We start from the raw sequence: 16770 nt of genomic DNA on the forward strand, positions 1-16770 counted from the left end.
CAAACGGTCGGCATTCCAATGGGAACAAATTGTGTTTCTTTACTTGCTGACCTATTCCTTCACTCTTATGAGGCTGACTTTATAGCTGATCTGATCAGAAAGAAAGAATATCGTTTGGCTAAATCCTTCAATCTCAGTTTCCGGTATATAGATAACGTATTATCTTTAAACAATCCTAATTTCGGGGATTTGACACATCGCATCTACCCAAAAGAACTTGAGATAAAGTATACTACTGACACTGTGAAGTCAATCCCATATCTTGACCTACACTTAGAAATCGATGGTAAATGAAAACTATTGACCAAACTTTACGACAAACGTGATGACTTTTCATTCAGAATTGTCAACTTTCCTTTCATCTGTAGCAACATCCCTTCCGCTCCTGCGTATGAAGTGTTCATATCACAACTTATACGTTATGCCAGAGCTTGCCGAAACTACGCAGACTTTTTGTATCGCGCTAGAACTCTAACAAATAGGCTTCTGGAACAGGGTTATGTTGCTACAAGATTAAAGTCATAGCACGGACTTGACTTTTTATGAGCAACTCGGCGGGTGTTTCTAGAAAAGCAGAGGACGCTTACCCTACCGGTACACCTGGTCCATGCTCCCAGTTTTTAGTGGAGTCCGAGTTGCTCATTTACTTTTGTTACTTTGTATGTATGATTTTAGTTACTTTATGTTCTTTGTTGTGTATGTCTGTTTTCCATGTCTGGTCTTTGTCCCTGGATTACATTCTTTTGATCAACGCTATAACCTTGGTTCCCTTGATTACTCTATTACAGTTGTTATACATGAAATGATTCCAAAAACGATAGAGGATGTGCACCACGTGATGTAATGATCTAGAATGATCGGTTTAATACACGGACAAGATAATTTGTAGTATACTAGTAACACAGGGGTCGGAAATATCGGTTTATATATGTTTTATCGTGACTTATTTTTATTCTGGAAAAACAAAGTATTTACCGTAATACCCCAACTATATGCGTTTTATGAATATACCAAATAAAGAAAACAAACCCCATCTGAAATACAGAGTGAACAAATTTCAAGGGTACCCATTAGTGTTCAATTGTTGACGAGGAACACATCAAACAATAATAACCAGTTCGGCAATGAAGATACATATTTCGGAGATTTGTCGCTTTATACTTGCTATTGACAATAATTTCATTCTGGAAAAAACAAAGTATCAACCAATTTGCAAATGATATGAAAATTTAGTATATCGTATTTATACTTATTTACCTTTTAAAATGTTTGATTAAATTTGACCAGATATTTGATCTAATAATCTATACGATTTTTGGCATCAGTGTATTTATTATAGACCGGACATGGAAAACAGACATACACAAAAAAGAATATAGAATAACCCAAATAATACAAAGTAACAAAAGTAAATGAGCAAATCGGACTCCACTAAAAACTGGGAGCATGGACCAGGTGCACCAGAAGGGTAAGCGTCCTCTCCTATTCTTGAAACATCTGCCAATTTTTTTATAAAATTTGAAGTCCATGGTAGAAAAAAGAGGAAAGGAAAGAGTTCAAGTTACACGTTGAACAAATCAGTTTTCATAGTAAAAGGTCGGTTGTTAGTTGTTTTTTTAATCTTACTTGTCTCTCTTTTTAATAATTTGGTGTCAGTATTACGCCCAATACCCTAGACTCTGGTATTTTTTCCCCATTCAAAAATTAAATTAAAAAGTTGATCATTTTATTTATTCATTTATTATTTCATCATCTATTTTAAACAAGCGTTGTCAGTTTATCTAACTTCTTGTGCACTTTAATTTTTCGATTTTTTCGATGTAGGTCTATTCAGAATTTCGACGTCAATTTCAGGAAATACCTCTCTGCTGTCTTATTAAACTTACAACATTACCTAGTCCACCAAGTAATCAAAATTTATATCTGGCTTTTTCCTGGATATTCTTTCGGGTCATTATTTCTTGAATTGTCTCCATTTGTTTTCTCTGACCATTTTCTATGCTTTATTTGTTGTTGTTGTTAATTTTCTCGGGTGACTCTCTTGAACTTATTGGGCGCCATGCGGGGTCCGGTGTCAAAAGAATTGGTCTGCAGCAGTGCTTATCTTGTCGGAAAAGGCGACTTAATAGGGTTCAGGACCCGGTCGGGGAGGAGACAGGGCGATCTGCCCACAGAGCAACAGAGTTGTGTGCCCCAGGTAGTGGAATGGGGTACCCCTGGCAAGTTACATACTGAGGTTGTCAGGCCATAATACGGAAAACCTGACCGTAAACCATAGTGGTGCAACGTGTTTGGAAAGATGCCACGTCCCTCGCACGTTAAAGAACCCTTCTGTGATATTCTACTAATCGGGAGAAGGAACCAGTGGGCTCCGCCACAAAAGCCTAAATTTCCCGACCCTACCCACCTCTCCCTATTTCCAGTGGCAATCAAAGTTAGTTGACCCCATTATTCTTGTGTCCCATCCCATTTTGCATTTCATCATCATGCTGAGAGAGATTTCTTTTGATAAAATTGGATTCGTAATATTCTGGATATTTTTGTGATATTAACATTGATTAAATATAATCATTTATATTGCATAATTGCTCATAAATAGATGGATTTTACATTATCGAGTTCGATCCACTGAATTCCAAAACTGCTGGATCCTATTTGGAATCTGTTCTGGCACCTTGTAACCAGGTTGTAATCAAAGCTATAGTGCATGATAAGACCAATATAGATAAAACATAATAATGATCAATGGTACTGTATGGCAGAAAAGATCATTAGAATCCGATACAGATGCAAAAAAAAAAACTCAAATCTAACGACAATAGATCAAATAGCTTTCGTAAATTTGAACTTTGTGATTCAAATACAGAGATGAGTGAGCTCAAAGGGATGGTTCTTGGTGTAACAAATAGTATAAACAATATGCGTATTTCCTTAACAGAACGTATAAATACATTGGAAAATAACATATCAAAAGAATTAGCAGTGCTCATAGAGCGAAAAGTGAAACATGAAGTCGATCTCATGTAAGCATGAAAGTAACTTGGATTGATTTCATTCTGCTTCAAATGAAAGCTGATAGGCATTGGTGAAATTGAATATGATACAAACATATCACTGATTTCAAGAGTTGTTCCCCTTACCCTAGGTCTACCTCCTTAACTCGCAATTTACTAATTTTAAAGACCAAATTTCCACGCTGGAGTCCAAAGTCAATGGTGTTGAACAATCGTACGCGTCAGCTGTTAGAAAAACCGTTGCAAATGTTAACAGTAATAACAGTAATCTTGTCATTAAAGGATTAACATAAGGTAAAAACGAGCTGAACCATCCGCAGTGTACCTTAAATAAAGTCAACTCTCTCTTCAGAGATGAATTAAAACTGCCCAAAATTAAAGTTGTAAAGGCGGTACGCCAGGAGTCCCGCTGTTCAAAGCCTGGGCTAGTAATTGTTAGGCTGCAATCAGTCGAGAATAAAAAAAACTGTTTTGAAAGTTGAAGCTGAAGGGAAATAAGTCGTATGGCTCCACTTACATACTGAAGGAGCTTGGGAAAAGTGACAAGTATAGGGTAATTGGTTCGAGAATTGTTCCTAACCACCTAGATAGAAGCCAGAGAAAATAGGAATTCTTACATCTAAGTTCGTGGAATGTAAACGGGTGGTCATTGTTCGATAATGATGACTCAGCTTTTAGGAAAAGTGTTTTATTTTGTGGGAATTATGATATCTCATTATGTGAAATTTTTAAAAGCCTTCTGAAACCATAAGCGTACCTTTATATATTTTTATTGGAAATAATCGTCCAGTGATGCATCGTAATGCAAAACGCGGCTCGGGTGGAGTAGGTTTCCATATCAAGGAAAGCGTATATCATTATTTTTATGTCAATGTACAATCAAAGTACTGTAACCTTTGTTTCTGTCTATGCGCATGCTGTTTACCACCAGAGGGTTCTTCTAGACAAAGTGTCCGGATTCGTTCTTCGCTGACTTTACGTACCAAATTTATCAGTATCAAAACGATGGTATAGTGTGCATATCAGGAGACTTCAATGCGCGTATTGGAGACAAATTCTCGATACCACTGAAAATCACTTCGGAGATTTATTCATAGAATTCTTAGTGGATGTAAATTTTTATGTCTTAAATGGTCGCCTTGGGAACCAGAATAATTTCACATGTGTTTCAAAGGAAGGAAATGCAGTCGTTTTAGTTCCACAAACAATTTTGTCAATAGTATCGGATTTTAAAGTAAAGTCAGATTGGATTGAGAAACATAGCATATGTGTGCCTGAAAGGCGTCCAGACAATTCTCTTCTTGAAAAGAAATTATCTCTTCTGCACGTTGATCTTCCCGAAGAAGCAACTAACATTGAAAATGATGGACATGTTGGATTTGATACTTCAAAATTATCAGCAGACTTTTTGAATTCTGAATCGTGCATTATGAAAATTCAAGATACTATACACCGCACTGAAAATGAACTCTCAGTAAATAAAAGTGTAAATAAAGCGTATGATACATTTGTAAACTTTCTAATGAATGAAATGGATTTAGCTGGACTAACAGTGAAAAGTTCAAAACTTCTCATACCACGAACAATAAAACTAAATTTATGTATAAGCTTTACTGGAATGACGTGTTACAAGATAAATGGGATGCTGCAAATAGTAAAGAAAAACTGTGGTTAAAATGTATTCAGCATACGAACAATTATAAGCCTAACCTGAAACAAAAATACTGCTTTGCGCGTGATGATTTTGACCAACATTTACGAAAATTTAGAAGACAGTATTTACTTGATCAACTAGAAAAACCAAATTCTAGAGACTTTTGGAAACATATTGGTAAAATTGGAATTTCTAATAACAGAAAACACACAAAACCATTAGAAGTAAAGAGGATAACGGTGAAATTATATCAGACCGCGATAGTGCATTAAATAGATGGAAATCAGACTATCAAAGATTGTTGAATGATGTGTCCGACGATTTAAGGTATGACGACACTGTCATTTGGATTTTTGTTTGTTTGTTTGTTGGGGTTTAACGCCCTAGCAGCAATATTTCAGCTATATTCAGACGATGAACATGAAATTGATGATAAAATGAACATGAAATGATGATAAAATGAAAAAGGGATGGGACACAAGGGCAAAGGGGTCGATAAATTTTGATTGCCACTGGAAATAGGGAGAGGTGGTAAGGTCGGGCAATTTGGCCTCCTGTGGCGGAGCCCTATGGTTCCTACTCCGGGAGAATACCACAGCAGGGTTCTTTAACGTGTGAGGAACGTGGCATCTTTCCCAACACGGTGCACCACTATGGTTTGCGGTCAGGTTTTCCGTATTATAGCCTTACAACCCCAGCGTGTCACACACCAGGGGCAGGCACCCCATTCCACCACCTAGGGCACACATCCCAGTTGCTCTGTGGGCAGAGCGCCCTAGCCCCCCGGCTAGGGTTCTGAGCACTATTTAGTCGCCTTTCACGACAAGCTTAGCGCTGCTGCAGGCCTATTCTTTTAACACCCGGACCTGCACGAGTACACTGTCATTTGGAAAATATCAAAAGACAAAATATGCAGGATTCTGCAAATGAAGACACTGTATCGGATTTTTCATGTTTGAATGAACCTATTTCACGCTCTGAAGTTGAAGAAGCCGTGAAACGTGTGAAGTTGCGTAAAGCCGCCGGTATTGACAGTATTCCGTGAGAAGTCGTTAAGAATAATATCTGTATTGATATGTTACATATGTAAGATTCGGAGTCATTTGTTGATGAACAATGTGCATTTCGTAGTAAAGTAAGCTATTTTGATCACATTTATGGTTTTACACAATATTGAATGATCATTAATTGTCACGTCTCTCTGCGTTCGCCTATTTTATTGATTTAAGGAAGGCGTTTGATATAAATGTTAACCGCGATTGTTTATGGTTCAAATTATGGTGTAAATCTTAAGATTCTTAACGCTGTTAAGTCTTCATATGATGATTATGCATGTTCTGTGCGCATTAAGAGGCTGTCTTTGAGAAAACCATGCAAAATCTTATTGTGTGTCCAAAAGTCATTTTTGCATTGACTGAAAATCGGTGTTGGGATTGGAAGGTATTAAGTTAAGATTCCCAAAAATGCTAATTATACTTGTCAAACATTGTTCTATTTATAGTAACATTCATTTTTAAGTATTGACATAATTTTTTTTTTTTTTTTTTGATTTTCCACCATTTTTCATCGTTAAATTTAGACTATTTTCATTGTTAAAAATGAAAGTGTTACATTGTGGAATACAAAATAATTTTTGGAAAGTGTAAAAACAAGGCTCTTTTATGTTAAAGAAAGTCAGTTTTATAGTTTATTTTGAAAATTAGCACGCTGAATGAATATTGTAGGATTTTTTTTCTGTTTGGATATGGGTAACTTGGAAGTATGTCACAGCCGAAGTAACGCTTAAAATTAATTATAGTTACTTTTAAATGATCAGTGTTGCTTTAAATTACCCATTTGGAAATCGAGCTGGGATTTTTACATTTTCATAACATTTTATGCACTTGAAAAAGAGGTATTTTTCGCAAAAATTCGAAATATGTTACGCAGTTTTTTCTTACGTTATATATAGCTATGCCAATCTTGATACAACATATACATTAAAGGAAGTCAACTAAAACAGAGAAACGCCGAATAGCATTTAAATACAAGTTGGAAAACAATATTTTATATAAAAGCAATATTTGAGACGAGATTACTGTGGTCCGACTTGGTCCGAAAATTAGATGTTCCCATCCCCTACATTCTGTTCCTCATTTGTTTGTTTGGAAAATGTTCATAATCTACGAAACAATAAAACTTATATGGCTTAAATAAAATGATAAATTTGTACTTGAGCATCTGTATATCGGAAGGATCTGTATCGACCTTTGTCATAAACAAATATCGAATGAGTGGTAATGCTGGAGTAGTGGAGATCGTGGATTGTTATGAAACACAGCTAAACCATTCAAAAATTTTGCCCTGAGCCCAACACAGACTGTCATTTAGTATGAATTATAGCAATGCTTAAAAGGCCTTGAGAGAACACAGCACAAAATTATTTTAATGTTGCGGTATATGTGTGTGTGAAGGATAGACCGAAATGGTGTATATTGATGAATGTGGATAGAATCACGGAAACTCTAACGCCAGTAATGGATTCAATAAAGACAGGTAAGCCAAATGTACTGATATAATCATTATTTTATTTTAAACAATAAGAAAAGTTATAGCCGAAAGCATTTCTATTACTACTAAAAAAAGCACATATGTACATTTTGTAATTGCGCATGTAATGTGTGGTACAGTGTAATGAATAGCATGGAATAATCCTACTTCCCAATGTGGTGAATACTCTTTGCATTTTGCCTTACAGTACAACCTAATCCCTTTTCAGTCTTGGGTTTCAGTGTCCATGGCAGTTTTTCTGATTTGGCCGCCCAATGGCCAAAAAGGATTAAGTACAACTTACAACAAACATGGAAAAATACCAACCATATATTTTGCAGTTGTAAATGTATTTTAAAATTGATAAAAGATTTTCTTCCTTTTAGAGGCCAATATAATTGTCAGTAGTATTGGCTGCCAGGTCCTTGCAAAGTTTGTTCCCTGCTTTGGTTTCTTGAAAATAAGACAAAAAGTATCCAAACATATTCATAAAATTACTCTGTCTGTAAAATTGTAAATAACTTTGATATTTATTTACAGAGTTGCTTTTAAAATGTAACAGTGCATGTATATCTATTTTTCTGTGTAGAGTATACCAGTATTCACATTCAAATACTTTTTTCGGGAGGGTTTTGTTTTCTTGTTTTTTTTGTGGTTTTTTTCCACTTTCATTGTAGTAGATACAAATTTACAAGTAGATACTATGGACATATAAATGTCCATATATTTTATATTTGTTGTTGAAATGAATTAAATCCTTCGTGATTTTAATTATCTTAAATATGTCATTCGCAGGAAAATGAGTTTGAATTACAAGCATGAAGGAATGCTAGAAGGTGATTGAATCATTTCAGTTCCCGGTCTATCATTCAATTCATCAATAAAAAATGTTCATGAGGTACCTACTTGTTATACTTGTACATGTACATACATGTAATGGTGATTCCTAGTATTCATTGAAATTCTGAGTAATATGATTTATTCATTAAAGGGCATTGCTAAAAATTTAAAAGAGAAATAGATTTTTTAAACAAACATGTAAGATAATGAGCTTGTCCATTTTTATTGCAGGCAAATGAGTCTTCTAGCAGCCTGTGAGGGAGTAGAAAGTGTTGAAAGGCTAAGAGCCTCCCATTGAAAAAGAACAGATTTGGAATTCTGGAGCTTATGATGGGAATATTGAAACAAACTGGACAAAACATAACCAACTTTGTTAAAAAATACAAATGTACAAAATGTTCACATGTTTGAAATTTATATATATTGCATATAAGTTACAGATACATATATAAAAGTACATGTATGTCTGCAATTAAGACTGTCAAACAGTATTATATAAATGTACATGTCCATGTATATCATGTTATGGAAATTAAAAGTGAAACTCTCTTCTCAGAGAGATATTGGCATGACATTTTAATTATAAAGAAGTTTAGTAAGTTGTAAGTGGGAGATACACCTTGTGCAGCTTGTTCATGTAAATTCAAATCTGCTGTAATTCTGTAATCCATTCTTAAGAAATTATCTCCCCTTAAAGGATACACATGATATTGTTAAAGATTTAATGTCAGTTTTATGGATGTGTCATAGGTACATAACTCATTGCACAAATTTGCAACACTTTTATAGAAATCTTATGAATCATTTCCATTCCTCTTGTCTATATTATTTTTGTAAGCAATTAAGGAATTAGACTTGAGATTAATATGTCAAATGTCACAGATGGAGTAAAGTTACTCTCTTTTAATTATTATTGTTCAATTGCTTAATTAGAGTGACAAATGTTTTTCATCATTTAATTAATATCTCATAATTAGCATTTGGCATTTTTCGAACAAATGTTAATATTGCTTAAATACATACCAGTCTTGAGCAGTTGTCAGTTTTGGACCATAAATAGACTGAAGAAAGTAAACGAACAGAATGATAGGGTAAACTACAGAATATAGTTAGAAACAGTAACAGTGAAGTTAACAACAGTACAGAAGAAATACAGTAGAACCTACAGAGCCATCTAGTTCCAGTCACTCCGAATCATCCGTAACCGTTACTTATTCATTAGACTTCCAAGGAACATACTCCAGTACTCGCCGGATCAGAACTTAACCTTCTGGACTTTATCAAAATTCATTCAAATTTGGCTTTAGTGAATTTGGACATTCTTAAATTTGAAAGTTAATATTACAGAACAAGAAACTGTGACAATCTTAAAAGTTTATTTTAAATTTTGGTTACTTTTGGCTATTGTTATTATTAAATTGTTGAAAGTTTGTTTGTAGTTACTTTGCCACATATCAATAAAAGAGACTGCACACGTCCCGAGTCACTGCAATCAAGCATACAGAGTTAATTCCCCTAACTTCATGCTCAACTGGCTCTTGGTGACTGATGTACCATATATTAGTGCTTTTTGTGGAAAATATTCTAAATGATGATGAATGCTTTTCATTTTGTTTTCGATATATACATTTATGCATGATTCTTTATTTTCTGTTAAAACATGCAGGCAGAATACCTAATTTGGGTATTAGGTGTTTGACCCCACCTCTCCCCAGCTTCTGTTTTGCTTTTATATGTCAGTACATAGGAGTTACTTATGTTATTAGCATTAAGTATGAAGTTGCAAAACTTTTTCTAGAATTTTCTTACTTGTACAGACACTTTAAATGAGGTGAAGGATCAATGATGAACACCAGAATGATTTTGATTCCTAGCAATTTTCGCCCCACCATGCCAACTCCATCATGCTATAAAATTGTCATTTGATAAATTCCCAGCAACAGCACTTGTTTCTTTATACTACTTTAGACCATTTATTATATCAATTTTACTTGCTGCTGATAAATCTATACCAAGTAGAATAGTGACATTTCGTAAGGGGGGTGGGGGTGGGGGGTCCTCGTTGGCTAACAACTCATATTCGTCGAGAAATTAGGAGAAAAAATAGGCTACATACTAAAGCTAAACGTCTCCATACATCTGCGCACTAGGATAGATCAGGAAAATACGAAACGATGTGAATGCCCTAATACGTAAAGCAAGAGATAATTATAATAATGATTTAATAAAAAAGCTTGTTAATGAAAATTGCTCGACTACTAATTTGAACAGGTGTAAAATTGCAAAACAGTTGACAGGGATTAAAGATGATGAAAATAGCATTCCCCCGCTTTTAGTCAATGATAATCTTATCTTTGACGAATGCGCCAAAGCGAACGAATTTAATAAATATTTAGTATTTTTTATATATACAGGCTAACGTTGATAACACCGAGGCTCCACTTCCTAATTCTTAGTCGTATTTATTTAATAACAGTTTAGACCACTTAGTTCTACAGGAATCAGAAATAGAAGATGTTCTTTAAATATTAAATCCATCGAAGTCTGCTGGCCCAGATTTGATTAGCCCTCGTCTGCTTAAAGTATCAGCTGGAATTTTAAAATATCCACTGTATAGACTCTAATTTTTCACTAGAAAATGCAGTATATCCTAACAAATGGAAAGGGTCTTATGTAACCCCCATATTTAAAAGTAATAATTCCAATGATGTCAAAAATTATCGTCCTATTTCACTCTTAAGTGTAATCTCTAAAGTCATGGAGCGCTGTGTTTATTAACATGTACATAATCATTTACTTGAGAACAATATCATAACTAATAAACAATCGGGTTTTACTAAAGGAGACTCCGCGGTTAATTAATTAATAAGCATGACCAACGAATTTGGGCAAGCATTGGACAGCGGCAAAGAAATTAGAGTGATCTTCTGCGATATTAGCAAAGCTTTCGACAGGGTCTGGCATAAGGGTTTATTATTTAAATTAAAACAGGCTGGAAGTGAGGGTAATCTTCTAAATTGGTTCAAAAATTATCTAGAGGTAAGGTCTCAAAGGGTAGTCGTAAATGGTTCTTCTTCGGAATGGTTACCCATTGGCGCTGGAGTTCCTCGGGGTTCTATTCTTGGTTTCCTGTTATTTATCTTAGTTATCAATGATATAGTAACTGATATAAATGCAAACATCAGATTACTTGGGGATGATACCAGTCTCTTCCTCGCAGTCGATTCCCCAAGCGACACAGCCTCCATACTTAATGACGACGTAGTTAAAATATTCCTTGGTGTAAACAAATGTACAAGTAACATCGCAGTCCAATGTAACTTAAGATGGCTGTCTTTTCGTGCTAAACAGAGACTTGACGTTACTAGATACTTTTATAAACTGAAGTATATTGATGAATCTAGTATTCTTTCAAAAATTCAACAATGTTCTAAACGTAAACGTAGATCATTGACTTGTCTTGTTACAAAACTTTTACGTGATCTTTCCACAGAACATTTATGATTTATTTGATGCTGGAATTAATAAAAACATGTTTATGAGTGAAGTAAGACATAAAATCCGTATACTTCATGAACAATTGTGGTTTACTAAACTTTGGAATGATGGGACAAATACCAATGGAAATAAGCTGAGGCTTTATAGACATTTAAAAAAAAAGGGATTTATTATACGCACAGTATGTTTTACATTCTATGCCGCGTTACTTACGAAGTCATCTATGTAGACTTAGATGTGGCACTTTTAAATTACCTTTATCTGTAGAAACGGGGAGATATATATGAAATCACCGACACCGTTAATGGAAAGAACTTGTCCTTTTAGTACAAATGTGGTCGAAGATGAGATGCATTTTCTATTGAACTGTGATACTTATAGTGATCTAAGATATAATTTAGTTAATCATGCTATTCATATTGATAATTCTTTCAAAACGAAAACTGCTGCTGAAAAAGTCATATTTCTGATAGATCAGTGTGTATTTCAACGTGAGTTATCTTCCTTACTATATAATATGATTGGACGTAGACGGGCACTCTTATCTTAGTACACATTCAAATCATGATAATTGAAACAAGTGCAATTAATATTTAAAACAAATTGTAATAAAATATAACCAGTTCTACATTTTCATAATTATTTTTAAATTTGTTCGATAAAATTATATTGCAAAAAAAAAAAATAAAACTAAAAAAGTATCGAATTTCAAATAAAATATTTGACTTTAAAAAGAGAAAAAATATTTTTGTTATCTTAATTGTTTTAATATATGATTTTTAATGCAAGAACATATTTTTTTTCATCCAACATTTTTTTTGAAAAAGGTAAAATATGCAGGTTAAGTTGAAATACCAAACCCCTTTGAGGACCCCCGTAAAGTAACGTATCAAACACTTTTGAGGACCCCGTAATTTCTAATCTTAATAGGAGAAACGTGCAAATCATGAGAGAGAAAAACAAAATTTAATTTTTGCTTTTTTAATTTAATTTATAAAATTTTGAAATGCATTATATCTAACATAAACAAAGTTAAAATACAAAAAACATGTCATCTTCAATTACGATAATCTACCTTCAATATTTCCTGGCCCCAATATTACTCTTTTCTTTATAATATACACATATTTGGGGTGGAACCTGACTTATACGAGGGGAACCAGAATTATGGTGAAGGGGAACCTCTATTATAGAATACAGATTCCCACCGGAACCGCTAACGGGCCGGAACTTATATTATACGACACCGTCAGTGCCAGATAATCAGCCCGTTTTCTACATATCAGCTGTTCAACATTTAAGAAAAAGAATGATAGAATTATTACTACTTTATTCCTGTGTGGCACTTATACTAGATAATTCATCAGGAGCATGGGGAGTCGTAAATTCCAAGCCTTGGAAAACATCCAAAATAGAGCAATACGATATTTTCTTGGAGTACACAGATAGATATCCACCGTTTCTCGCAATTTTTTGCGATTGGATGGATTCCTTGTCACTATCGTCATTGGACTAATATGGTTCGTTGTCTGGAATAGACTGATCAAGTTTGAAGATAGTTGATTGGCTAAACAGTATTTCACTCACGATTATGATAGATGCTGAAATAATTGGTGTGATGATCTGAAGAATATTCTTAAATAAGTAGACGTGATTGAATTTTTTTTAGCGTAAGGAAATTACCGATTTGACATGGCTCGAAACACGTATAGATAGTTATTATAGACCTTTGTGGAAAGATGATATTGTTAAATTTCCAAAGCTTAGAACTTTTGAGCAAAAACCTTACATTAATCTGAACCTTAGTAAAACGTTCATTCATAGCTCGACTCCGAAGTGGGATACTCCCGTTAAGATTAGAAACAGGCCGGGTGTAAATTTTTTGACTAAATAGTATTGCTAAACTGTTGAATTTACACATGTCACTTTAATTAATAATCTACTTACTTATTACTGATATGCAAAAACAATTATTATTGATTTCCAAATCTGGCTTTATTTTCGTCATTGTTTAGAAGTTGGTCTTAGGGCAAAGATCAACCTAAAATTGAAAGGTCTAGTTAGACAGAGATAATTGAGTCATTAATTTACACTGTAAATTTCCCTCATCATTACAAACATTTGTCCTATTTTGAATAATTAGTTCATCTTATTTAACATACAACAATGTTTAAGAAATGTACCACAAAAGTTGATCATAACATATTCACATAACTTATTTGAATAACCGTTACCTCTAGGTAAAAATGACAATATCTTAACTATCATATATTCGTCTGATTTGTTTGATATTAGTGCATACAACTTAATATAAGAATAATTACATATTCTTTGTTACACCATGGTAACCGCATTCACGATCAAATGGATTTTGTGTACACCCTAAAAACTCTTTGTCACACCTGTATTTAATTTTGCTTCGACTTTCCTCCGGTCGAGATAATTGAAAAGTAATCTTATGTCTTTTGATAGATACAGAGAATAACATCTTGTGACTAAATGACAAAATGAGATGTAAAATTCAAGAACTGTTTAAGCAATGTGGGGTAAGTCTACATACTTAATGCAGGGCCTGATATGGATGGATAAATGAGCAAAAACTTCTTCTTATTTGTGATCTCAAATTTTTCTGTAACAGGATAGATTACATAAACAAAAATTTTGATATTACTATTTAAACATAATTTACTAATACTTCTCCTTGTCATCAATGATTTCTTGATTAGGCCCTGCTAATTTTACTGTATGTGCATTTTATATTTAAAAAAAATAAAAAAGTTAGAAATCAAAGTAAACTAAGCACATCTACTGGTGATGTTCCAAATAAAAGAGCTATGATTGTATTTGGATATGGGCAATTTATGGGTACTAAATGTAAAATTATGTAAAATTAGATTAGAAATGAGAAGGATGGGTAGAATTCAATGTAAAAATTATAAATAAAACCGGGAAAAATAGCAATTTTAAAGGATGTTAAGACAGAATTACGAAAGAAAACATATTCTTAGGTAAAAAATGGGAATTAACAAAAATTGAATAAACATTTAAGTAGCACTCCAGCTAAGAATCATGCAAAATGTGATACATGGTTGGAAAGCCTACCTATTTTTATTTTTGATATTTTGTTTAAAATGCTTTAGTAAACAAAAATTAACATTTGGTTTTTCATGCATCCTGTGCTCATAGGAGATAAAAATTGTATAGAATGCACTGTATAATTCAAAATTAAGGGCGATAACTCTGTAAATGACACTCAAATACAATAGAGTCTATTGGATTTTCAATGTTGATTATCTCCTAAGAGCAGGCAGACTTGAATGAATAATTACACATTTCATAATATAGACCCATAAAACAACTTGATTACAAAAATAAAAATATGTAGCCTTTTTTGGGGTGTATCACTTTCTTTCAGATTTTGCATGATTCTTACAAAGACAGCTACTTAAGTACGGTTGTGTACAAGAGCTATTGTCACGACCTATAGCACAATTATAATATCATGATTAATGGCAAATTTACAAGAAAATTGTCCTAAGCACATAAAATATTTTCAAACTTGAAGCCAATAGGATCCAGAATCCCCCTAATGCAAACTGGAATTATTTCTCCTAGGAAAAATCAGAATTCTAATTTACAATGGTTGAAATTCAAGGGAAATTGGCACTCCATGTTTGTTAGGAGAAATTGGAGTTCCAATTTAACCTGGAAGGATTCCGGATCCTACTGGATTCCACTTTGCCCTGTAACATATATACATAAATGCACGAGGTATCCCTAACTAATGATAAACAATTCCAGTCTAATTAGCATATCACTTTTTCGCATCATGATTTATTGTTCACCTTTTACGACCTCAGGGATGACTGTTTTTACAACTGTTACAGTGTAAACAACGTCTTCCATTAATGTAATATTCCCATAGACTTCTATATTAAAGTGCATATTTTCAGAATTTAAATATGATATTGATTTAATAAAACTTTCACTTATGTAGCATTTTAAGGACATTTGAAAAATTAATTTCCCGCTAAAACGTAGGGTGAGTCTACGAAGATCGGACAGAAAAGTAGTCTTGAACTATAAATAGCCATTTTCTCTACTTTCACTTTCGTTTTGCACTCATCAAACCAACCTTTTTCTGAGGAAAATTCTCTTAACAAAAAAGTTTGTCATCTTATAGTGTCATGTTCTTTTGACCAACATTAGTTTGTAAAGAGACAAAAAGAAAACGCAAAAAAGAGACAAAAAGAAACCGCACTATATTTTATACCCTCCATGTTTTGAGTGTGATCTTGAATTAAAAAAAAAATAATAACCAAAACAATCCCTCAAAATTATTGACAAAGGATGAACAAGCACCACTTTACATATCAATTTAAGTAGCACTCCGGCAAAGAATCATGCAAAATGTGATACATGGTTGGAAAGGTACATATTTTTACTTTTGATATCTTGTTTAAAATGCTTTAGTAAACAGAAATTAACATTTGGTTATAAAAGTCAAAAATTGTATAGAATGCACTGTAGAATTCAAAAGTAAGGGAGATAACTCTGTAAATGACGCTCAAATACAATAGAATCTACTGGATTTTCAATGTTGATTATCCCCTATGAGCAGGCAGATTTGAATGAATAATTACACATTTCATAATATAGACCCATAAAACAACTTGATTACAAAAATGAAAATATGTAGCCTTTTTTTGGGGGGGTGTATCACATTTTTCATATTTTGCAAAGACAGCTGTTTTAGTGCTTGAAGCCGCTAGTGCCACACATCAGAAATTAAGCCTTAAGGAATTTGCTTGGGAAAGACCTTAACAACTGTTTCTGATCATATAGAATCGTATTATCATATCCCCGCAAACTAATTACGATGTAAATGGTATCATCAATTTTATTTGCCTGTCCATACAACTGAATTTTATATGAAGTTAAATGATAAGATGTGCACGAGGGATATAACCATTTGTCAAAAAAAAAAATTATTAAAAAATATGGATATGTATGTTTCCTATTACACCTTCGAAAAAATAGGGCAGGTCGGTAGGAATTTTTTTTATTTTACTATTTATTTTAACATTGACACTTAGCGAGAAACAATATGATATTAACAGTGCTTGATTCAAAAATGACAAAAAACAAACAAACAAACAAAACAAAACAAAAAAAACTTTAGGGTAAATTATTTTTAGGGTTAACGTAATTTTTTTTTATATTGCCTTGGCATGC

The 16770-nt window shown here is 33.4% G+C and overlaps 1 protein-coding gene and 1 long non-coding RNA gene across 5 annotated transcripts in view; both read left to right on the top strand.

The window, feature by feature from the left end:
* LOC148613980 (beta-1,4-galactosyltransferase 5-like) overlaps window positions 1-16770 on the top strand; it is a 93425-nt gene that overhangs the window by 63858 nt on the left and 12797 nt on the right. For all 4 annotated transcript variants that reach the window (XM_088587678.1, XM_088587676.1, XM_088587675.1 and 1 more), the window contains exon 2: window positions 14008-14081. In XM_088587678.1, coding sequence (XP_088443804.1) covers window positions 14043-14081 — 39 coding nt within the window. In that variant the 5' untranslated portion in view covers window positions 14008-14042. The remainder of the gene's footprint in view (window positions 1-14007; window positions 14082-16770) is intronic.
* Window positions 5916-9467, top strand: LOC148613986 (uncharacterized). Its single transcript, XR_015923177.1, has 2 exons — window positions 5916-7203; window positions 8269-9467. It is a non-coding gene; the product is annotated as an uncharacterized LOC148613986 (long non-coding RNA).

The sequence above is a fragment of the Perna viridis genome, chromosome 6 (assembly GCF_037379345.1).
Source record: "Perna viridis isolate PV_CMFRI_1.1 ecotype Kerala chromosome 6, ASM3737934v1, whole genome shotgun sequence".
Classification (NCBI taxonomy): Eukaryota; Metazoa; Mollusca; class Bivalvia; order Mytilida; family Mytilidae; genus Perna; species Perna viridis.